The sequence below is a fragment of the Melospiza georgiana genome, chromosome 9 (genome assembly GCF_028018845.1).
Source record: "Melospiza georgiana isolate bMelGeo1 chromosome 9, bMelGeo1.pri, whole genome shotgun sequence".
In the NCBI taxonomy this organism is placed as follows: domain Eukaryota; kingdom Metazoa; phylum Chordata; class Aves; order Passeriformes; family Passerellidae; genus Melospiza; species Melospiza georgiana.
Genome location: NC_080438.1, coordinates 2,763,039 through 2,785,845, shown reverse-complemented (window position 1 = coordinate 2,785,845; position 22,807 = coordinate 2,763,039). Strand labels below are relative to the sequence as shown.

The following is a 22,807-nucleotide window of genomic DNA, read 5'->3' as shown; positions in this document are numbered from 1 at the left end:
TCAATGTTACAACTCACTTTAAAAGTTTTTTGACCTTTTGACCAGTCACACAAAGCAAAAGCACGTTGACAGTAGTTCCATCCAACCACTATAATAAGCACAGGTACCTTTGGTTAAACAATGCTTGCTTATTTCCAATACAATACCTGCTTGTAAGCCTTAAAACACAATGCACAGAGCTCCATTATTAAGCTTCAAACTTCCTAATATCTTGCTAGATAAACTTTTCTGTAGCTTAGAGAGTTATTCTAGCCAAGCCTTAATACACAGACCATGGTTCTATTTGCCCTTGCTTTTCTACAGTTTAAATAATTTTTCTGCTGACCTATCTCATGGCTGCTGCTTAGCTCTAATCACAGTTCTGTTGCCTCTGGGCCTTGCCATTTGCAGCTTTCCCAAAACCCTCTAATTTTTTAGGTTCCCACAACTGTGTTTCTGCAGTGCAGAGTACTGATACTGCAGACACCTGGAGCAAACAGAGCTTGAAAAGGATTCCACCTTTGCTTGCTGGGATCACTGTTTATTAAGACTCACAGTTTGTGTAGAGGTAAATCTATGTTCTGTCTTCTGGCCTTCCTCTTGAGTGCCCTGCACTGAAGAACCAATAGTGAAGAAGAGACACAGAAACAAAATCACCCTGCAAGATGCAAGAGGGAGATTCCATAATATCTGAGTTCTTTTGGAGTGAAAGCTGAACAGATTAATAAAAGAACAATTGAATTAAAGCCACTCTTTTTTGGAGCGGATACACTTTAACATTGGCTGAGCAATTTCCTGGTGGATTTTTTTTTTTTTTTCCACTTCCAGCACCTGCTTCCTTCAGAGGGCAACACTCCAGGGATAAGTGTGAGCCAGTGCCAAGAGCCAGCATTTCTCACCCCCCTCTCACCCGCCTCCGCCCCCTGGCACGCACCCCGATATAGAATGACAGCACACTGCCACAATTTAAATGACTCTCCCTCTGCCCCCGTGGAAAGGACAGCTCCTCCAGAGAACACCAGCCACAACAGCAGCCCATTCTCCCAGAAAAAAAAAAAAACCTTCATCATGGCCTATAAAGCAGCACATTTGGCCTTTAAGTCTCGCTGGCACAAGACAGACGAGGAGCTCTGTCGGCACAGCATGTCCTTCGTGCTGCACAAGGCGATCCAGAACGACTTCTTCAAGTGCTACCTCTACCTGCTGGAAAAGCTCCCCCTGGGTGAGTAGCTGTGGGCAGGAGTGTCCGTGTGTGCTCTGGAAAGATGGATTGTGTCGGAAGGTGGAGGACAAACACCTCACTGGCACTGAGGAGGAGGAGTAGTTTTGAGAAACCCAGCTCAAAAAGGCAGCAGCGCTCACTAAAGAGTTTGGAACTGTGTCTCCCAACTCCCTCCAATCCAGCAGTCTGTTGTTTCACCTAAATACTCCCCAGAATTTTAGAGGAGGGAGAGGGAAAGGCTTGCAAGAGTGAGGGAGAAGTTTGGTTTCTGGCTGACCCTTCCTATTTTTGCCATCATTTGAGTAAAACGTGCTTTGACCTGTTTGGAGCTTGGAAGGACAAATGCAAAACTAGAAGAGCTGGCAGGTGGTTCTTTTTTGTACCATCTTGAAAGATGGTGATTTAAATTTTTTTTTTCAAGAGTCTTTGTTACACAGATCTCTGCAGCAGATTGTCTTACCTGTTTGCTCGCTGGGAGGAAAATGCTTCCAAAAATTTGTTTATAGACAAATTTTAATGACAGCCTTTGGTACAGAATGCCAAGGGGGTTTGGTGGGCTTTTTGCCTTTTTTTTTTTTTTTTAAGATGTAGAAAATGAACATTCATTTCTTATGCAAATTTGACTCTGAATAAGAAACAAAATTTCCCTGTGAGAATAAAGCTAAAAAGTAGATTTGACTCCAGTCTGTATTATGTCAGCATGTTCTGTTTTAAGCAGAATTGTTCAGCCTACACTCAATGCCAGACCTGTAGGAATTTTAAGATGGGATGGATGAGCCTGTGCAATCTGTTTAAGTGAATTCTTGAGGGTTCCTTTCTAATTGAATGATCCATTTAGGCAAAAGAAATATCTTACCTATTTGTGTGAACTGTACTGATGCCAATGATGACTCTGCTCAAGAGGGTAGAATTCATTAATCCTGTAAAGAGAAGCAAACATTTCCATGTTATCTTAGTATTTTTAATGTGCAATTTAGTATTATTATAATAAATAGTATACTATATTTATTAATAAATATACTTATATAATATATTTATTATTGTAGTATTTTTAATGCAGCAATATCTGCAGCTATTTAAAATGAAACATGGAAGATAAATACTCCTATCCCAAGCTGTAGGTAGCTGTGAACAATGGAAAAGGAGGAAAGATGGAAAGGAAGGAAAAATCAATTACAGGTTGATGGAATCTCATGAAGTTGATGTAAATGTTATTCTTTCATTTGTTTTGAAAATAAACACAACTTATTAGGAACTGAGCAGGATTTTCTACAGTGTTAGCTGTTAGTGTAAGTACCACTGCCTCATTTTAAGGTTAGAAGGTACCACTGTGAGCATCTAACTTAGAATTGAGTGTAAAAATTCTGGCATCGTGCTTGTAACTTGTCTGGGTCACAGAACACAGAAATTATTTATGAACACAGAAATACCTTGGTTTAAGTGTTTCAAATGGCTGAGAACCCATCAGGCACCACTCAGCTGTTTCCAGGCCTAATTGCTTCCCTCATAAAACTATACTTATTTCTTGTCTGAACTTTATTGAATTTCCATTCCTGGCCAACAAGCTTTGGAAAATGTTCCCATCAGACCAAAGCTCCTCTCTGCCAGGCTTTTCATGACCTAGCTCATTAAAACTTAACTAATGATTTTACGAGCTTATTGCCAGCCTACCCAAGTTACTTTGACTCCATGGAAGATGCTCTGTGAGCCCAGCCTTCAGGTGAATTTGCACCATGTGTCTGACTCCCTGGTTATTGCCCTGAAGTAAAAGTGGGCATGAGGACAGGTGTGTGGAAAGCCAGGGCACCACAGGGAATATTTCTCTGTCTGCTCTGGGGTGCCCTGATCCCCAGGAGAGCATTGACCCTCATTCATGGAGAAAGCTTCCTAGATTTCAACACAGACTGGAATCCACAGAAGTGTGAAATAGATTATAGAGAGTAGTGTAGGTGTATCACTTGGTGAGAAATTTAGGGTTTGGGGTTTTTAGTGTGCTGTGGATGGAAGCAAGATGGGGGGCACAGGGTGTTGTCCTGGGTTTCTTCTTCATGGGTTTGGGTGGCATTTTGTAATTGGGCGGAAAAGTCCCCATTGTGGGCTCTTTGGGATCAGTTTTTGGGCTAAAAGGGGAAATAATCCAGGTGTCAGTTCTTAATTGGATAGTTTAGTCTTAGGAGACCTTGGAACAAGAGATTGTTGGCCATTTTGTGCCTTCTAATGAAATGCTGCCCAACTCACAGTAGTGAGACTGTTTTACTGATAAGAAATAATAAACACCTGAGTCTGAACATGAAATACTATCTCAAATGCCTTCAATCCAGACCCAGAGAAACCCACAACTGGGACTCCCACACAGGTGGAGTGGTTCATGTGCTGTGAGTACACATCCAGGGAAATTCACATCCTGCTGTGATGGCAGGGTCTGGATAGAGGGACAGTCAGGCAAGTAAAAAATGTTCAGGTGATTGGCTCAGAGAGTCGGGGTCAAATCTTGGAATTGAATGGAAAACTCAATGGAATCCTATGAGGGTCTGTCCTGGGACCTGTCCTGTTTAGAACCATGGAATGGTTTGGGCTGGAAGAGACCTCGAAGTTCATCTGGTTTCAACCCCCCTGCCATCCTCATCAGTAACCTGGAGGAGGTGAAGGACTGTTTTATCCTCACATCCAGAGATTGCAGCCAACTGCCGGGACCTGCCCACAAACTCTAAGTCAGGACTGCCATCCAGAGGCACCTAAACAGGCTGGAGGAAAGAGACAGCAGCAACCTAGTGCCATTCAAACCCACTGAAATTCCAACCCAACAGCCACGTCATGTACCTGCATAGGAAAAGCCCTGGGCAGCAACACCATGGACTGGCCAGAGAGTTCATCCTGGTGGGGTTTTGGTAGGCAGCAGCTCAATGTCCTGGCAGCCAACAGAATCCAGGATGAATTAACAGAAGCATGGCTAGTTGGGTGAAGGAATGATCACCTTTTCTGTAGCAAAAGAGCCTTGAGCTGCCAGAGCAGGAAATGGCATGGAATGAGTTGGAACACTCTCGTGGTGAGGGAACTGGAGAAGACAGACAAAGGGAATGGGGCATGTTCAGCCACAAGAGAGACCAAAAATCACCCTGCTAGTACCTACAGGAAGGTCATAAATAAGATGGAGCTAAGATCTGCACATTTGTGTGCAGCATAAAGACAGGGGCTGGTGGCCATGAATCAAAAGTAGTCTAAACTGGCTATAAGGAAAAAAATATTTTTATGTGAGGACAGTCAGGCATTGGAACAGGTTGCTCAGGGAAGTTGTACAATTCTCCATCACTGGAGGCTCTCTAAACCTTGCTGAGCCTCATCTGGCATCATGTCTGTCCCTGCTTTGAGCAGCAGTTTGGACCAAAGACTTCCTTAAGTCTCTTTCAACTTGGACTGTCCTGTGATCCAGTGCTCTCTGTGATGGATAGGACAGAATGTGGCAGGTCTGAACATCTCTGCATCATGACAGTTTCCAGCTCAGTTCAAAGTGGACCTGAGCAGAAATGAGCTGAGCTTCTCAGGCTTCGAGACTGGAGCCAGAATCTCTGTGTAAAGGACTAGAGCAACACTGTGACCTAGCAGGGAAGTTAAGCATGTGCTTACCCCAATTTATGAGTAACAACACTGAAACCAAGCCTCACACTGAATCCTGCAGTGCTGCCCAGGGTCAGCACGGTCCAAACCTTCCTCCAAACCCTGCTAGCTCCATTCTCCCCCCACTCCATTGCTGGGCTCAGTGGTGGAGCTCTTCTGGGCATGTTTACTTAGGAGCAGAGCATATCTGGTATCACAGCCTCTTAAGAGAAACATGTCACTTTTACAGACCTGGCTAACATTTATAAATAAAAGACATGAGTAACTTCAGGCCCTGATCCAACAATGTACTTAAATGTGTGTGTGAGCCCTTAAGCCCAGTGGACTTTATTGGAGCTACTCAGATGCTGGAAATGATGCACGTGTTTGCACGAGCTGTGGGACTGGGTGCCAGTGGGCTGAGATCTGCAGGGGAAAACTGAGAAGATCCACCCCTGGAGACAAATATTCCTGCATGTGAGGCACGTGGCTAAAAGTAAAACCTGCTTTGGGGGTGGCAGGATGTTCATCCTCCATAAAGCAGAATTTACATGGTACTCAGACCACAGCAGAGAGGTAGATTCTTCCACGCACACAGATAACTCTTTTTCAACTGATGCACAAAGCAGATGTTGCATTTAAATGGGAGCACTCAGCCAAACTGGAATTAGTTCAGTATCTTGCAGAAAGCAATTGGAGCCACAAAATAATGTTCACAAATAAAAACTTCAAAAAAAATTACTTGCAACATTTACTTCTGCCAGGGAAATTTAGTTGAAGTCAAGAACTGTAAGTCAGCATGCTGCAGGTTGGAATTGCACTGGGTCTTATGTGTTAAGTGGTCCATTTCTTAAGAGATTTAGACCAAATGCACCGGAAAACAACATTTTTAACTGATCCATAAGAAAATATGAGAGGTAATGTTTTGAACTTTGCAGGGCAAAAGGCTCAGGTGGACGGTGTCTGTCTAGTCCACATTGGCTGGCATTCAGCTGTAGATCACCACTCTGCCTCCAGACTGTGTTTGCAGTGACTGAAAATTATTGATGTCTCATGACTGGAGTGACCTTTAGGGAGCCACTTGGTGCCCTCAGCCTGCCTGAGCAGTGGGTCTGCTTCAACCATCTTCCCTTGGGAACTTGCCAGCAGATTCAGCTGAGGCACAAGTGTGCCATGAAAACATTTCTTCTTTACTGGAAACACATTTCTGACTTTAAATCTTACAAGTTACCTGCCTTAACAGTGAGAACCTCATATGTTAGCCAGCTGCCTGCCCTGTGATGTCTGAGGAAGTTGCAGCCTGTGTTGTTCTATCCTGCTCATGCCCTACTTTATGGAATTTGTTGAAGGCAGCCCGTGTACCCATAGCAGGCCTCACAAGTATTTAATTTCCTGATGCATGAGGCAGTCCTATATGGAAAGGGAGATGCCTCTGGCTAGGCAGGCCCTGTGATGAGGGAGAGGCATGGCTGCAGCCCTGACAGCCACCAAGGACATGTGGCACTTCTCTTTCGGGGCAGATTCCTGCAAGCTGGCAAACCTCCTCCTCCTCCCTGTGGTGCTGCTGGAGCCTGCATGCCAGGCACAGCTGCAAGGCAGATCAGAGGTGAGGTTGATTGGCTGTGTCTGGAAAACTGGGCTGTGCATTGGGAGAGTTGGCAGCGCTGCAAATTCCTGAGAGGGAGGAGCAGCACTGAAGGAGCGAGAGGTGCAAATCACCTCTGTGGATCTCACACTGTACAAGTGAGGCTGTGGGTCCACAGGAGAAAATCTGGGGTACAGTGCCCCTCTTTGCACTGTCCTGTGTCCTTGCATGCCCTGGGTTGGGAGACATGCATAATAATAATCTTAATAATAATCTTTGCACAGTCTAATGTGTGGAGAAGCCCCTGTGGATGCTCACCCAGAGCTGGTTTCAGATACCAGCACGTAGGGCAGGGCTCTGGGGCCCCAGATGGCCCAGGAGGAGCTGCAGTCAGCTGGTGTGTGCATGCAAGTCCTGGCAGGAATTCTGCAAGCCTGATACTGGTTCTGAGTGAGAAATGTGAGAGCAGACACTCCAGATCTGATATCCTGAACACCATATCGTCCCCATGTGTTGCCGCAGGTCAGGCTCATGTTTTGAGTAGAAGGACTCTGAATATTTGTTGTTCATGCTGTCCTGGTGTGCAGACTGCCTGTAAATGTCCTTCCTTTCAATCCAGCAAAATGGGATAAATCACTGTCCCTTGACAGGTCCATGGAACAACCCCTGGAATCATCACTGGGTTCTTATGTGGAAAATCTCATCTTACATGGAAAATCTCACAAAGCCAACATATAGGGACCCAGTTGTGTTCAGCAGACAGGCTGACCTCTGAAACAGAGCAAAAGCAGACACAGAGAAGACAAGATGGTGCCACTTCTGGATAAGGACAGAGATTCCTTACTGGGAAAATCCCAGCTATGGATGGAGTCTTTTTCCCAGGCTCTGGGAGCCACCCTGGCCAAGTTGTTCTGGGGATTGGCTGCTGCCCCCTTCATATTAATTTCTTCAGCTAAATGGTTTCTTCTGAGTATGTGAATATAATCAGTGGAGTGTGTAAAACTCCCAGGTTTGACCCTTGCTGGGCTCAGTGCTTCTTGTGGTATAAATTTCTCAGGCATAACATAAATGTGTAATGGATTAAAGCTTTAATAGTATCCGTTCAGCAGTTGACTTAAGCAGGTGATGACAAGAGGGGCTGGTAATGCTGCTTTTGTTGGATGAGGGATATGCTGGGCATGCTGCTTATATGTAACCCAATAGCACTATTCTGTTCTGAGTGGTCCTCGGTGGTAATTATTCCCTATCCTACTTCCTTTGTCCCCCCTTCATTTGCCTCCAAAATGTCACTCTCCTGCTGAGGATGGGCAGGCACACACTTATCATTCCCTGCTGAGCTTGCTTGCCCTCAATTAAACACATTCCAGGTTTATATTCAGGGCCTCTGGCCTTGCTCTCCTCCTCCATGTGGAGGGCATAATTCCTGTTCCCTGGCCTGCACAAGCCTATTCAGCCCCTTCCACAGGAGCTGGCAGTGCTCCCATGGAAGTTTGAAGATGCAGGGACAAAGAACTGCTGCCTGGTCCTTCTGTGCAGCTGGCAGGGAGCTCTCCCTCCCTCTCCTGCCATGAGCTCAGAAGGTGTTTGCTGCTGGAGCATTTCCAGTTCCCTGGGAGCAATGGGAAGCTGCAGCAGAGCTGGTCTCACACTGCAAGGTGGTGCTTGCAAAGGGTTCATCCCAGTGTGACTCTGTCCCTCCTCGTTGCTTGGTTTTCACTGTCTTTAGTTGTGTTTTTGGTGGAGGATCTGTCACACACACAGTTGTGGGCAGTTGTGTGCACACACGAGACAAAGAGAGGTGATGATGTGCAAGCGAAACTCACAGCTTGCCTCAATCCAAACTTCTGAACTTTGAATCCATGCTTTTGATAAGCTGATTCACATCCAGTACAGAAAAACCCAGGCTGTGGAAGATTCACCTCAGTTTTTAAAGAACAGGGCAAAATAGCCCTTTATCCAGCAAAACTCACAGATTTTAATAAAACAGCTTCAAAATATTGATTGCTGTATATTACCAGCAATGTAGCCAAGCCATGGAAGGAAACCTCCAAGCCTCTGGCACACAGGAACCTTTCAGTATATCACCCACTGATTACTTTGCTCCTTGACCTGTGCCAGATGAAAATTTAGGACTGTCTCTTCTAAACTGTGTCCCCCCTGTGTACTCATTTAGGTCTGAGACTACCATCTGCTCCTTGGTTCAGCTTACTTGCACTGCCACAGACCATAGAGTGTCACTAAAAATAAACCAGAGCAAGTGCCTCATTCATCCCCTCTCCTCCTGGGGCACTCCCTGAGCAGCTGTCAATAGCTGGAAAGCATTTCTGGAAATCTGCACAGCAGTTAGGTCAGTGAGAGCAGAAATGATGACCCTGCACAGTAGTAAATGCTGCCCACAGCTTTTCCAGGAAAAATCAGACCACTTGATATCTTTGACATGTGTGTTCACTTCAAACCTGAAGTGATTTTTCACTGACATGAAAACACAGTGTGATGATTGAAATGACTTCTGAACCTGGAAAGCACCAAATTTTCATGAGGAGGGCTGGATCTCTGCAAGGCCTTGTAGGATTCAATCCCACACCTTTCCTTCCACTGTTGCTTTAGAAATGGATTTGGTGTTTTGAAGGCTCAACTTAAGTTTACAGGTCTTCATCTGTGGGAAATGCATTTGAGAAAATTCTCAAACCCTGGCAGAAGACTCACATAGTGTGCATCTGTATCTAAACCTTGAGATAAGAAATGCTGACTTAGAAATGCCAGGGAATAGGACAAGACATTGCTGAGAGAGAAATGGAACTAGAAACAAGTTTCAAAGGATGGTTTTGTAAATAAGACTGGATACTTTGGAGAAATAGAACTATGAAAGATGCATTGTAGTAGGACCCACAAGGGGTAGTTTTAGATGATTGGCTCTAAGGCATTTACAGCATGGTGTGGCAAAAGCTGATAGGCCAAGAAACACTTCTAGTGTATTGTAATTAAGAAATAATTGGCTTCTCATTGTGATAGCGTGAATTATAACATCTGTATTGTCTCACCCTTCTCATGAGATTGAAAATGGAATAAAAGTTTTTAAAACGCCTCTCAGTTGCCCCATCTCTGGGTCAGAAAAGGGTAAAATCCAACATTCATCATTATGCCTCTGGAGTGTCGCTGTGGCGCTCCATAAAGAGGGATGCAGGACACATTTTACAGTGTAAAAAGAAAGGATCCAACCCAGTTTATTTTATTAAACCCTTTTATAGGATTTTTTAAGAACATCCCCTGTCTATCCCCAGTTGGTCACAAGTTGTTGCCCTGTATTGATTGGTCACTCAAACTCCTGGTGTGTTCATGCAGGAAGGGTTGTTTGTGAGAGATAACTTTCATTTCTATATCTAGTGTAAAACCAATTCATACACGTGGCTAGTGTTTATCACAGTCCTAGAGTTCTTTCTCAGGGAAAGCAGGTTGATTTCCATAGTCTTAGAGCTCCTTCTGAGGAAAAACAAGTTGTTTTTCACTGCTGCAGAGCTCTGTTCCCACAAAGAGCTGTCAGCTCCCTCATGGCTCCTGCGGGCTCGGGTCAGGATTCGGTCTGTAGGCCTTGGGCCTGCTGCTCCACCACCACATGGGGCAATCAGCTCAGGCAGAAATACCTGTCACTAACAATAAAATGGAGGTTTATAACGGTGATTTTCACTGCTTGCAGTGAAGCTTTACGCCCTGACAAGCCAAGTGATCAACGGGGAGATGCAGTTCTACGCCAGGGCCAAGCACTTCTACCGCGAGGTGCCCGCCACGGAGGAGGGAATGATGGGCGACTACATCGAGCTCTCCAACACCGATGTGGAATCCTCCCGGGAATTCCTCAGGAAGTTTGTTGGGGTGAGTCATTTCATCTCATCTTCTGCAAGGAGCAGTGGTGGATTGTGTTTAGGTTGCCCCCAGATGGAGGAAGGAACGATGAATCTGACTCCATGTTCTCAGAAAGCTAATTTATTATTTTATGATACTATATTATATTTAAGAATGCTATACTGAACTATACTAAAGTATACAGAAAAGATACTTACAAAAGGCTAAAAAGATAATAATGAAAACTTGTGACTCTTTCCAGAGTCTTGACACAGCTTGGCCTCAATTGGCCAATGAGTGAAAACACTCACACCAAAAACCAATGAAACAATCATCTGTGGGTAAACAATCTCCAAACACATTCTACATGAGCACAACACAGGAGAAGCAAATGAGATAAGAATTGTTTTCCTTTTCTCTGAGGCTTCCCAGGAGGAAAATTCTGGGTGAAGGGATTTTTCAGAAAATATGAAGTGACAGTGGTGATGTGTCAAAAATGACCTGCACGGTGCCCAGGTACACCTGATTTAAATGGCATTGTGTGTCATGTTTGATTTGCAGTCACCACTGTCCTTGGGGCTAGTCATGTGTTCTACCAGGTCATTTTTCAGCATGAATACATGTGGCATCCACATTCTCTGAAAAAATCCCTTCGCTCAGGATTTTTCTCTTGGGAAGCTGAGAAGCCTCAGAGAAAAGGAAAACAATTTTTATCTCATTTGTTTTTCTTCTGTTTTGCTCATGTGGAATGTGTTTGGAGATTGTTTACCAACAGGTGATTGTTTCATTGGATTCTGCTGTGAGTTTTTTTCACTCATTGGCCTATTAGCGTCAAGTTGTGTCAGGACTCTGGAAAGAGTCACAAGATTTTATTATTATTATCTTTTTAGCATTTAGTATCTTTTCTGTATTCTTTAGCATAGTATAGTATTTTTTAATATAATATAGTATCATAAAATAATGAATTAGCCTTCTGAGAACATGGAGTCAGATTCATCATTCCTGCCTTTGTCAGGGTATTCCTAGCAAATACAATAAATACACATTTTGCCTGGTCCTACATCATTTTTACCTGTTTTACAACCTTTTCTAATGCTCCCAAGCTGCAATGAGGAGTTCTTTTACCTGGATTTAGTGAGGGATTAATTCTGAGTGTAGAACCAGGACCTTTCATGATAAAATCCTTGCTGGCTTCAGTGGCAGATTTGTCTGTGCAAATTCTTGCAGTCCAGTTGGGAAACTAGCTGAGACTAAATGCCCAGTTTCTGGTTTGCCTATTTATAGATATTTCCGAGAATGCTGCAACAAAACCCACCTTCTCCTACACATTATATAGAGGAGGCTACACATTAGGCAAAATATTTTTCCTTAAACACTCCAGTGTCACTGAACACCTTTTCAGGCACATTGCTAAAGGACTGCAAAGTCTTGAAAGGTCTGCTTTGGCCTGGGTTGCAAGGAGATGCCAAGTGGGATTTTAAGAGCAGTATCACTTTGCTCCTTAGGTTTCTGAAAATCCTGTTGAGTCCTAAAACTGTCTTTAGAAATCTGAAAACCTTTAGAAGTGTGGCCTGATGGTTTTCTGACTGCCCTTCCCTTTTCCCAGGGAAGGAGCCCACTAAATCAGCACAACAACAGTATGAGAGGTTAAGGAATCCACAAACAAATTTGTGATGTTCTCCTGCTGACAAAATGACTAGTTCTATATAATGCTGCCATAGATCTTTAATTTTCTGCTCAAATGTACAAATTTGGGATAGGCAGATGACCTTTTCTTAGCCTTAATGATCCAATGTGGGAAGAAAGCTCAATAGGTTAATTAGATGTTGTATATGGGAAAAAAAAAAGGGCACAGTTTAAATGGATTGGGGTGGAAAATGAGTGAAATTAGTGTGGCTTGACAGCAGATAAAAATCATGCAGAGCTGTGAAGGGCAAGTGATGGCAAAATTTGCTGTATCTGATAGAGGAAGACTTTTGGGGCTCTGAGCCAGCAAAACACAAGTGAATAGCTGCATTTTTCTGCATCAACAATCATTTGTATTAATGCTGAGGCAAAAAAGGCTTCTCAGAGCCTCCCTGTGTCACACTGTCAACAAACACAAAATGAGAAAATACAGAGGAGGTTCAGTGAGGAGCTGAAGCTGATGGTAACATTTCTGCATGACTGTGGTATTTTTGGGGTCCCCTGTGGCAGGAAGGAAATTATGAATGTGCCTCCATGTTCTTAGAAGGCTAATTTATTATTATATTATATTATATTATATTATATTATATTATATTATATTATATTATATTATATTATATTATATTATATATTTATGCTATACTAAGACTATACTAAAGAATAGAGACAGGATACAGACAGAAGATTTAACAAGATACTAATGAAAAATCTGTGACTCCTTCCAGAGTCTGACACAGTGTTTGGTCATTAAGTAGAAACAATTCACATGTTGGATAAACAATCTCCAACCACATTCCAAAGCAGGAAAACACAGCAGAAGCAAATGAGATAATTATTGTTTTCCTTTTTCTCTGAGGCTTTTCAGCTTCCCAGGAAAAAATCCTGGAGAAGGTATTTTTCAGAAAATATGACAGTGACACATGACATTTTTGAAAACAGCATTTTCAGAAGGAAAATGAAACACAGTCAAGGCACATTCCTTAAATTTTATTTAAGTCTTGTTTTAAGGACATTTGTGGAATTCAAGAGGTGCAGAAGTGTGTGCTCAGGGGAAGATTTCTCCCTTCCTAGACATCACACAGATGCAGCTTCCTGCAGCAGGTTTGTGTCACCTCTCCGAGACCCGAAAAGAAAAGAAGTACAGTCTGTGACAGAGCTTCACATGCCAAAGGGGAATCATACCCAATGCATCAGCTGTGATGACAGATACAAAATACTCCAGAGCAAAATTCCCACTCCTATAATTAGCCAGGGATAGAAAGGATACTCTGAATGGCCAAGATCAAACAAGAAAAAAATAAAAAAGCAACAGAAAGGAGTCTGCACCTTTTGCTTATTCTGATTCAGTTTGTTAAAGCCTGTTGAGATGTAGCCAATTGATTATGTTACTTATTTTTCTTTCTTACTACTGAAATTTGAGTCCTGCTCAACCAGATACAGATATTTAGTGGCTTTCTGTAGCAGTGACAATAACACTAATGACCTGTCTTACTGAGTTTATGGCTCTATGAATATTTTTTTTAACCCATAAGGTGATCAAGATAGGAAAAACCAATATGCTTCACACTAAAAAGGTGAAGCAAACTTCTCTTTTAAGAGAAGTTTAACAAAATTGGGAAATAGGAAAATTTGTTTCGGATGAACTGAACAATATTTTTATTGTTTCACCCTCTGAAAAAATTTCCCCTTTGTTTTCAAGAGCGCAAGTCAGTTCCAAAATAAAAAATGCTCTTTAGAAATGAAAGTTGACAAGTTTGGTTTCTTTTTTCCTGGAAAGTTATGAAGAAAAAAAAAAAAGTACGTTGACATTTTCAACATTCTTTCCCATGGTTTTTTTGGCTAAAAACTATTCTCTTAATTTGAAATACCACTTTCACAGAGAGTTTTATTCATTTAAAACTCTGCATTCTGGCAAAACCGGTGCTCCCTGAACAAACACTTGCCCGGTTCCACTCAAATTACCCATCCTGAGTTAGTTTGGCTGGCGTGGAAATGCCACACAGTGACATTTCCCTTCCATGACTGATGTTGCATTCCTTCAGGTATGGCATTTCTTAGCACGATCCTTAGCACCACTGTAAGCTGAGCTACAGATTTCTTTGGAGAAAAGAATTCATCTTGCCTTGGGCACATGGAAGGAATTACAGGAAGGGGCTGAGGGCTTCACTGATATTTTATTCACTGATATTTCAGCTCCGCGGGCGAGTCGAGCGAGGGGTTGAAAGTGCCACTGTGCTGGAGTTAAGAGGTTTTATGTGTGTGTGGGCAGAACTCAAACCAAGAGCAACATGGCCTGAGCCAGCAGGGCTCTGCAGACAAGCTCCAGGCTGTCTCAGGTACGGGGTTATCAGCACAGCTACAGCCCCGCATATTTATGGCAGCCTCCACGTCCACACAGCCACCGTGTTCCCAAGGGCCTGATCCGGAGGCAGGGAGTAAAAAAAAGGAAATAAAGGAAACAAAGGAAGCATTAATTCGGCGTCGGTTGTGAGCTGTAGGTGTGTAAAATATTACAGATGGAGATTATATTGACTTTATGGCTCCCTCTCTGCCCTCAACGCTTTCTACCTCTCTTGCCCCCAACTCACCTGCGTGATTGGTGACTTGCTGAGTGAAAACTTCTTGAAAGGTGATTTTTCTCCAGTCTGATCAAGGTGATAGAAGAGATGTTGAAAACATGCTCTTCTTTGTTTATTTAGAAGGAAAACCACTGGGATTTTTATCTTTTCCTTGAACTCTGATTCCTTTTTTTGTCATACATAGCTTCACTGCCTTTCTGCTCTTCCAAAGCCTGAAGTAGCACTGGGAACATATCCCACAGCTCTTTTATTCCAAAGGAAATTTATGAGTGCCCAATTTAGCTTCTGAGAACAATTTTGGGGTGTATATGTGTCCTAAAGGACAGTGATTCTGAGTAATGGGAAGCAAGTAGTCAGAGGAGCAGTCAGTCTCAAATTTTGAAGCCTGTTCTGGCTTACAGTTTTCACTTATACCATTTTTTTGAATAAGGAGTCTGATTTTCAACTCAATTAGACTTTTGGGAAAATGTTTGCCTTCCAAAGAAAATGTTAATACTCTGTCAAAGCCCTAAGCACTTCCAAACTGAAAATATATTAGCTGAACATGGAATTATGTCAACATTTTCATTACAAACGGAGCCGTGGTGTTTCACAGGGCTTCTCAACTGACTGCTGGGAGCTCTCACTCCTTTTCAGCAAAGTGTGGGATCCAACTTCATCTCCCATGACCGTTCCCTTTCCTTCTTCTCAATGGCACACGGAGATGTGTCATCAGAGGTCCTTGCTGTGACGTGTCACGGGAGATGAATTCCCTGTTTTGAGTGATGAATTCCCTGTTTTGTGTGATGAATTCCCGGTTTTGAGTCCCTACTATGACTGTGGATTCTGTGAAGCACAAATGTTGAAGGAATTACCTGGCTTTTTTTTGTCTAATTCTGTTGGTGGTTTTGGTAAATCATCCCAGTTTTCTCAGCAGCTTTCTCAAAGATTTTTTGTTAACCTCATCAGTGCAGACCTGTGTGTACCTGCCAGCCAACAAGATGGGAATCCACTTTGTAAAGATCCAAGACACAGTTCCTTCTCCTTTCCTGAACTCCTTGTTACCTCTTAGTCTTCACCTTTTACCTCTCAGTAAAAGCCACATGCAGGAGCTTCCAAGATCTGAAGAAGCACCAGGAACTATAAGCCAGAACAGGCTTCAAAGCTTGAGACTGACTGCTCCTCTGACTACTTGCTTCCCATTATTCAGAATCACTGTCCTTTAGGACACATATACACCCCAAAATTGTTCTCAGAAGCTAAATTGGGCACTCATAAATTTCCTTTGGAATAAAAGAGCTATGGGATATGTTCCCGGTGCAGCCTGTGGATGAGGAATGGCTCCCATTTTCTGGCTAACTACAAACAGGTAGTCTCCAGAGCCCAGCTGGGTTGAAGGTCTATGGACTCGTGCACACATCAGGAGATTAATCTTCCTGGGCATACAAATTGGGAGCAGCAGCCCTGGAGACTGGTGAGAGCCCTTGTGTGCTCTTTCTACAATTACTGCGTGTAATCAGATGCTGGCCTGGGCTATTCATAGTCATGTCATTGACAGTGCTGTCCTTTGACCTTAATAATCTACTGAATTACCCACTGAAGCCAGGCCAAAAAAGTGTGAGTTCCATGATTTATGCTGGGTTCATTACACAGGGGGTGTTCTCCCAATAAGCAGGAAAAGCAAGACTCTTCCTGGGCTTGTTGCCTTTGAGTGCAGTGAGGTTGCAGCAGGGACTTTGGCCCAAGGCTTTCACTTCAACACTCAGTTCCAGAGGACAGGGAAAAGGTGTTTACATTTGCTTTTAATATGTTTGCTTAACAGATAGCTTTGGCCAGGGCAGCTCCTATCCCACAGTCAGTGCATGTGTAGGCTCAGAATTTCTGTTTTACAGAACAGCAGCGGGCTCTTAAGAGCTGTTTTATAGCTAGAATGGAAGCTTTAGGGGTGAAATACAGCTTTCATTATAAAGCCTCTTTTACAGCTCTTCATTATTTTCTCATAGTCACAGCCTTTGTGCCACATTTTTGCATGACTTATCTCTGTCCAAAGATGACGTTTATGAAGAAAGAAGGAACAGTTAAGCAAAACCTAGTCAATCATCCTTCTTGTCTCTATGCCTAAAAGAGAAATTCTGTATATGCTCCAGACCAAACTTCTTGAGTTGTCATAAGTTACCTTCTACTCTGTTCTACTTTGTTCAAACACAGTTTATTTTGAGGACTGCACTTTGATCCCAGGGATTCTGTGTACCTGCAGAAATGCCCATGGGCACCTCAGGAGTTCTGTGCTGCAGAAGTTACTGCTTGCATGCAGTATTTGGTGTATGCTTCCTTTTTAATTGGCCTTTCCAGGGCACAGAATGAGGCTTATCTAGCCACATAGCTCCCTGTGAGGTGTGAACATTTGAAGTTGCAAGGACTTTACAGAGAGTAGTGGATCTTCTGATAGAGCCAAGGCTTGTGAAAGACTCTGTCTCTTCTTACACCAAGAAAAAACTTCCTGTACAGCAGTAAATGCAGTGAGAAGTCCCAGCAGCAGGAGCCCAGGAGTGTGAGAGCCCAGCTCAGCTCAGACAGAGGTACCCAAATCTGTGCTGATTCTCATCAATCTCCCAACAGCCCTGCAAAGATAAGGAGAGAAGTCACCAGGCTGGCTGGACACATAGTGGGTAACAGTGTCTTGGTTGGAAAGACAGATGTCTGCTAAGGAAGGCAGGAGCCACTCTTGAAATGGAAAATTCAATGTACCTCCCTCTAAATTATTATAATTGTGAAATTAAGGGGGGCTGTCAGGCAAATATATGGGAGCAGGAATAACAGTTCTTTAATAGGAAAATTAAAAATACAAATGTAATAGGTACAAAAAAAGAGAACAAACCACTGCCAGAGTGAGAGCAGTCCCTGCTCCCTGTGTGTCAGGGAGGTGTCCCAGCCCCATCCCACGGGGGCTCAGCCCTCCTGCAGTGCCAGCTGTGGCTCTGCTGCAGCAGGGATCCTGCACAAGGGGGGAGTTTTCCTCTGCAGCTCCAGGGCTGCTGCAGATGGGCCTGGGCTCCCTCTGGCAATGCAGGGCAGCAGAAAGCTGCTCCTCTGGCAATGCAGGGGGCAAAGGCTGCTGTGGTGTCCCAAAGCTCAGATTGTATCCAGGCAGGAATGCTTGGCTCCTCCCCTGGGTGGAGCATCTCCCCATGGGATGATGGAATTGGATCAGCCATGCAGGGACACTCACTGGCCCATGAACAGAAGATAATTAATAATTAATGGCCCATGGACAGAAGAGATCTCCTGGAGGGAGAATTGGTTGTGGCAGATATAAAGAAAACTGCCCCATGAACAGCAGAGAACCGCCCCACCTATGACAGATGGAAATAGAACACACACCCCAGCTAAATCTTTGAACCTAGGACACACAGTTGCTGTGATTTCTTTTCAGGTGGTGTTTTTCAGATTTGCAATGATTTTCTTGTATCCCCCAGGGGGTGGGGAAAGCTGGCACCAGCCGTGCCCTGGACTGTGGCTCTGGGATAGGTCGGATCAGCAAGCACGTCCTGCTGCCGGTTTTCAAGAGCGTGGAGCTGGTGGACATGATGGAGAATTTCCTGGCTGAGGTCCCAAACTACCTTCAGGGCAAGGAGGACAGAGTAGAAATGTACTACTGCAAAAGCCTCCAGGAATTCACACCTGCCCCACGAAGATACGACGTCATCTGGATTCAGTGGGTTTCAGGTTAGTTCTGCGTGATCCTCTGGCCTGACACCTCACAGAACAGGCAGCCTCTGCTCCAAGGAGGTTCTCAGATCTTTGGGGCTACTTCCTAAAGCACCACAAGAGACTTCTGAGAGTTCCCCACGTGCACATTGGGTGCAAATCAAGTTGGTTTTTCAGGCCATGTATTGGAGAAACATGCCAGATCTTGGAGGGCAGCTTGCATGCAAAGGGGCAGCTGAGGGTGAGGTGGGATTTTCTGGTTCAGAAATGCTCTTTCTTAGGTGCAGAGAGATACAGAGGGCTGACCACACTTGTGAACAGTGGTTTCTGAAGCTGCTGACTATCCAGGCTTGGAGATATTTCAGGAAACAATCAGGAAAAAAGCCATAGTGGAATCACCAATACCTGTAAATCAGTTCAGGTCTTATTATGTGCACTGATGTTTATCAGACATAGGTTCCCTTTGCTATGTCCCATGGTAGCCTCTCCTATAAGAAACATCTGCTTCTTCTCCTGCAGCCACCCAGTGAATGCCCTGCAGCATTTAGAGTAATCACATAATGAGGGCTATGTACCTTTCAAAAGAAAAAAATTCTGTGCAGTGAAAATAAGGTTTTCTCTTAATCTGTAAACTGCCGTGTCCAGGGTGCAGTTTCAGAAGGCAGAAGGAATTATTCAAGAGGAGGTCTGAACAAATTCCTTTACAGCAGCATAATTTTCCTTTGTATTTTAGCTTTTCTTTAATAATGAGTCATTGCAGTAAATGTAGTTCCTGCCTCACCTTTTGAGCAAATCCAAGTCAAAATGAGGAGGAATGAGCTTAGACCTATCTAAGGCTGTGCTGGTCAGATATGTGGCTCCTAACTAAGGGAGCATATCATATTCCTAGCACAGACACAGAGCTGAATCTTCTTTCTCCATTACTGTCAAGGAAGTATGGAGACATCTTAATCATTAATCAAACTTCTACTCCTATCTTGAATTTGGCTCAAATATGCCAGCAAATTCATTTGATGGAGCAAGGGCAGGCCTGTCTGCTAGAGAGAAACACCTCTAAGATCTCATTTTCTTAGCAAACTACAACAAAAGCCAAGTAAAGAGAAAAATACGTTCCAAATTAGGTGTTCAAAAGCTTCAATGAATCTCGCCAATGAAATCTTGATTTGTCTTATGCATGCATAAGCATATGAACCTGAGCCCTAGCAGTCATTTTGTAAAACAAGTAAAAGTGCAAGCTTACATTCCATATAGAAATTACCATTTTCCTTCAACTTGAAAGGTATTCAGCTTTAGGGTTTGGAGCTTTTTACTTTTTTATTTTTTTGGTTTTGTTAGGAGTGGTTAAAGAAACTTGACATGCTATGTCAAAATGTGGTTTTGAAATGACAGCTTCCATTTATAAAAGTTTAAGTCTTCCATCAAGAAAATGAAATAGTTTTACTAGAAAATACAGGTGATTATTTTTACCAAGTTTTTCATTCAGTTTCTCATCACCTGTCCTTGTTTATTCATGTTAGATGTTTCACATGTGAGAGTTCTCATTTTGCTTTTCTCTGAGCTCTGCACCACTGTAATCCACAGAACTGCTGATCTTTGAGAAGGAAGGATAAGAAACAGAATCCCAATAACACTGGAAAAAAAGCTCTATTTTATAATATATACATATCTGCAAAAAATCCCATGGGGTTTGGAGTAACATGGGGAGCTTATTTGTTGTGGAATTGACACTGCATTCTTTGCTGGATTTTTGATCCAGAACTCTTTTTGATGGAGGGATACAGTGCTACACAAAGTTACAGAGATTTTTAGCAGTAAAAAACAGAGAGGACTGGGATTATCTAGTCTGACCCACTTTATATCCCAAGCTGCTCTATTCCTTCCTTTACCCCCTTGCTAAGCCAGTAGTTTGTGTTCAATTAAAATGTATCTTGAAAGATTCAACCACACTTGGTTTGAGGACTTCAAGAGGTGGTAAACCCCACTTCTGGTGGTAGTTTCAAATGGGTAATTGCTTACACTGTTAAACAGTTGTCACTTATTCCCTATATCAATTTGTTTGGCTCCAGCCTCCTGCCACTGATTCTTATTATAACTTAAACCACCAGATTAAAGAAGCCTTCAGCACCCACTATTTTCTCCACTCTCCTCAGTGGCTTCTGTCCACATCTGTTGCTGCCACCACTATGGATCCCAAATATTGATTGGAGTTTGTATTTGTTGATCTCATTGATTTGCCCAAGATTTCCTAGTTAAATCTGGCAGGACTAGAATAATAATTTTCTGCAATAAACAGGCCATGGAGACTCGGATCAAGGCACCCTTCTGACATATCTGAATGGTTAATGGCGATCTGTTTTTGATCTGTCTTGGTTTGAAAGACAGGTGTCTGCTAATGAAGGCAGGAGCCTCCCTTGAAATGGAAAATGCAATCCCCTTCCCTCTGAATTATTGTAATTTTGAAATTAAGGGGGGCTCTCAGGCAAAATTATGGGAGTAGGAACAACAGTTCTAAATAGGAAAATTAAAAATACAAATGGAACAGTACAAAACAAGAAAACAAACCACTGCCAGAGTGAGAGCAGTCCCTGCCCCTGTGTGTCAGGGTGGTGTCCCAGCCCTATCCCATGGGGGCTCAGCCCTCCTGCAGTGCCAGCTGTGGCTCTGCTGCAGCAGGGATCCTGCACAAGGGGGGAGTTTTCCTCTGCAGCTCCAGGGCTGCTGCAGATGGGCCTGGGCTCCCTCTGGCAATGCAGGGCAGCAGAAAGCTGCTCCTCTGGCAATGCAGGGGGCAAAGGCTGCTGTGGTGTCCCAAAGCTCAGATTGTATCCAGGTAGGAATGCTTGGCTCCTCCCCTGGGCGGAGCATCTCCCCATGGGATGATGGAATTGGATCAGCCATGCAGGGACACTCACTGGCTCATGAACAGAAGATAATTAATAAATAATGGCCCATGGACAGAAGAGATCTCCTGGAGGGAGGATTGGTTGTGGCAGAGATAAAGAAAACTGCCCAATGAACAGCAGAGAACCACCCCACCTCTGACAGATGTAAATAGAACACACACCCCAGCTAAATCTTTCAACCTAAGACACACAGTTGCCGTAATTTCTTTTCAGGTGGTGTTTTTCAGATTTGCAATGATTTTCTTGTATCCCCCAGGGGGTGGGGAAAGCTGGCACCAGCCGCGCCCTGGACTGTGGCTCTGGGATAGGTCGGATCAGCAAGCACGTCCTGCTGCCGGTTTTCAAGAGTGTGGAGCTGGTGGACAGGAACAGAACGCACCCCCCCATTTCCAACCTAAAACACCATCTTTTCACCCACAGGATATCTGACAGACAAAGACCTCCTGGAGTTCCTCATCCGCTGCCAGGGTGGCTTGAAGGACAACGGGGTGATCATTCTGAAGGACAATGTGGCCAGGGAGGGCTGCACCCTGGACTGCCTGGACAGCAGCGTCATCCGAGACCTCAACATCCTGCACAGCCTCATTGAGATGAGCGGACTCACCATCCTCAGGGAGGAGAGGCAGGAGGGCTTCCCTGAGCAGTGTGTCCCTGTCTGGATGCTGGCCATGCAGAAGGGCCCTGGCCACTCCTGACTACCCTGGGACACTCCAGGGACTGGGATATGGATGAACTGGGAAGGAGAAAAGCACCTCCTGGGATGCTCCTACCCATGCACTGCTCCAGGGCAGCAGCTTCTAAAGGGTCAGGAGAGAGCCACAAAACTTCTCCCAGGAACAGTCTGCTCCTAAATCCTACCTGCTCCATCATTCTGCTCCTAAATCCTACCTGCTCCACCATTCTTTCCATTTTTAAAAGCTTTCCTGACCTCCTTGTCAGACCTCTGTTCCATTAACTATACAACACTCATCCAACAGAGGCAACACTATACAAAACTCATCCAATAGAAAAAATAAGGTCTGAAATTTCTGTTGTAGTGAATAATTTTGGGGTGTTGTCTATGAGGTGTTAACAAGCCTGGTTTTTACTATGGCACTTAAGTCTTCTTGGAATTTAGGAAGGATCTGTCAGGTCACTGAAGCAGGAAATTCAAGTAAATTCTGGAAAACTTCACCGAAATTTTGGCTGTACTCTCTGCCTGTACTTTAAAATATTTAAACCAAGAATATAAAAAAAGCTTTATCTTTTTGTTGGCATCAGCCATGCAGTTTTGGGGTTTTTTTTGTGGGATTTTTTGTGGGTTTTTCTTTTTGTTGTTGTTGTTTTGGGGTTTTTTGGTTATTTGGGAGTTTTTGTTGGGTTTTGGGGGGGGTTGGACTTTTTGTTTGTTTGCTTGGGTTTTGGGTTTTTTTGGTTTTTTTTTTTTTTTTTTTTTCATTTCTGTCAATTTGGACGATAAAACAAACTGGTTAATTTTCCATTTTTAGGAGCTACTTCCTCTTCCTGATGTTCCTGCCGTAGAACAATAGTGGTGCATAAGGGATTTCACACTCCAGAGGAAAACTTGGCTGACAAATATCTGCATGTTTGCATTGAAATTTTGTGAAAAGCTTGCCCCACATATTACATTCTGGAATATTTTTAATTTTTTTTCTGGATGTTCACAGTGGAAACCACTTGAAAGCCTCTCTTGATTATTCATACCACTGTACATTTCTTTTTTCCCACATTC

General features: G+C 43.6%; 1 protein-coding gene across 1 annotated transcript; it reads left to right on the top strand.

Annotated features, from left to right (window-relative positions):
• The first annotated feature begins 1,047 nt into the window (after positions 1 to 1,047).
• On the top strand, positions 1,048 to 21,770 carry NTMT2 (N-terminal Xaa-Pro-Lys N-methyltransferase 2). The gene is made up of 4 exons (XM_058030690.1): positions 1,048 to 1,201; positions 10,075 to 10,250; positions 17,941 to 18,190; positions 21,496 to 21,770. Exons 1-4 carry the CDS (start codon positions 1,048 to 1,050, stop codon positions 21,768 to 21,770), a joined length of 855 nt encoding a protein of 284 aa, XP_057886673.1.
• The last annotated feature ends 1,037 nt before the right edge of the window (positions 21,771 to 22,807 follow it).

What these genes read in the sequence shown, in the direction of transcription:
- NTMT2 (XM_058030690.1), top strand. Translation starts at nt 1,048, where the DNA reads ATGGCCTATAAAGCAGCACATTTGGCCTTTAAGTCTCGCTGGCACAAG. An exon ending in GCTGGAAAAGCTCCCCCTGG is followed by an intron (nt 1,202 to 10,074) that starts GTGAGTAGCTGT and finishes CACTGCTTGCAG; the next exon opens with TGAAGCTTTACGCCCTGACA. An exon ending in TCCTCAGGAAGTTTGTTGGG is followed by an intron (nt 10,251 to 17,940) that starts GTGAGTCATTTC and finishes TGTATCCCCCAG; the next exon opens with GGGGTGGGGAAAGCTGGCAC.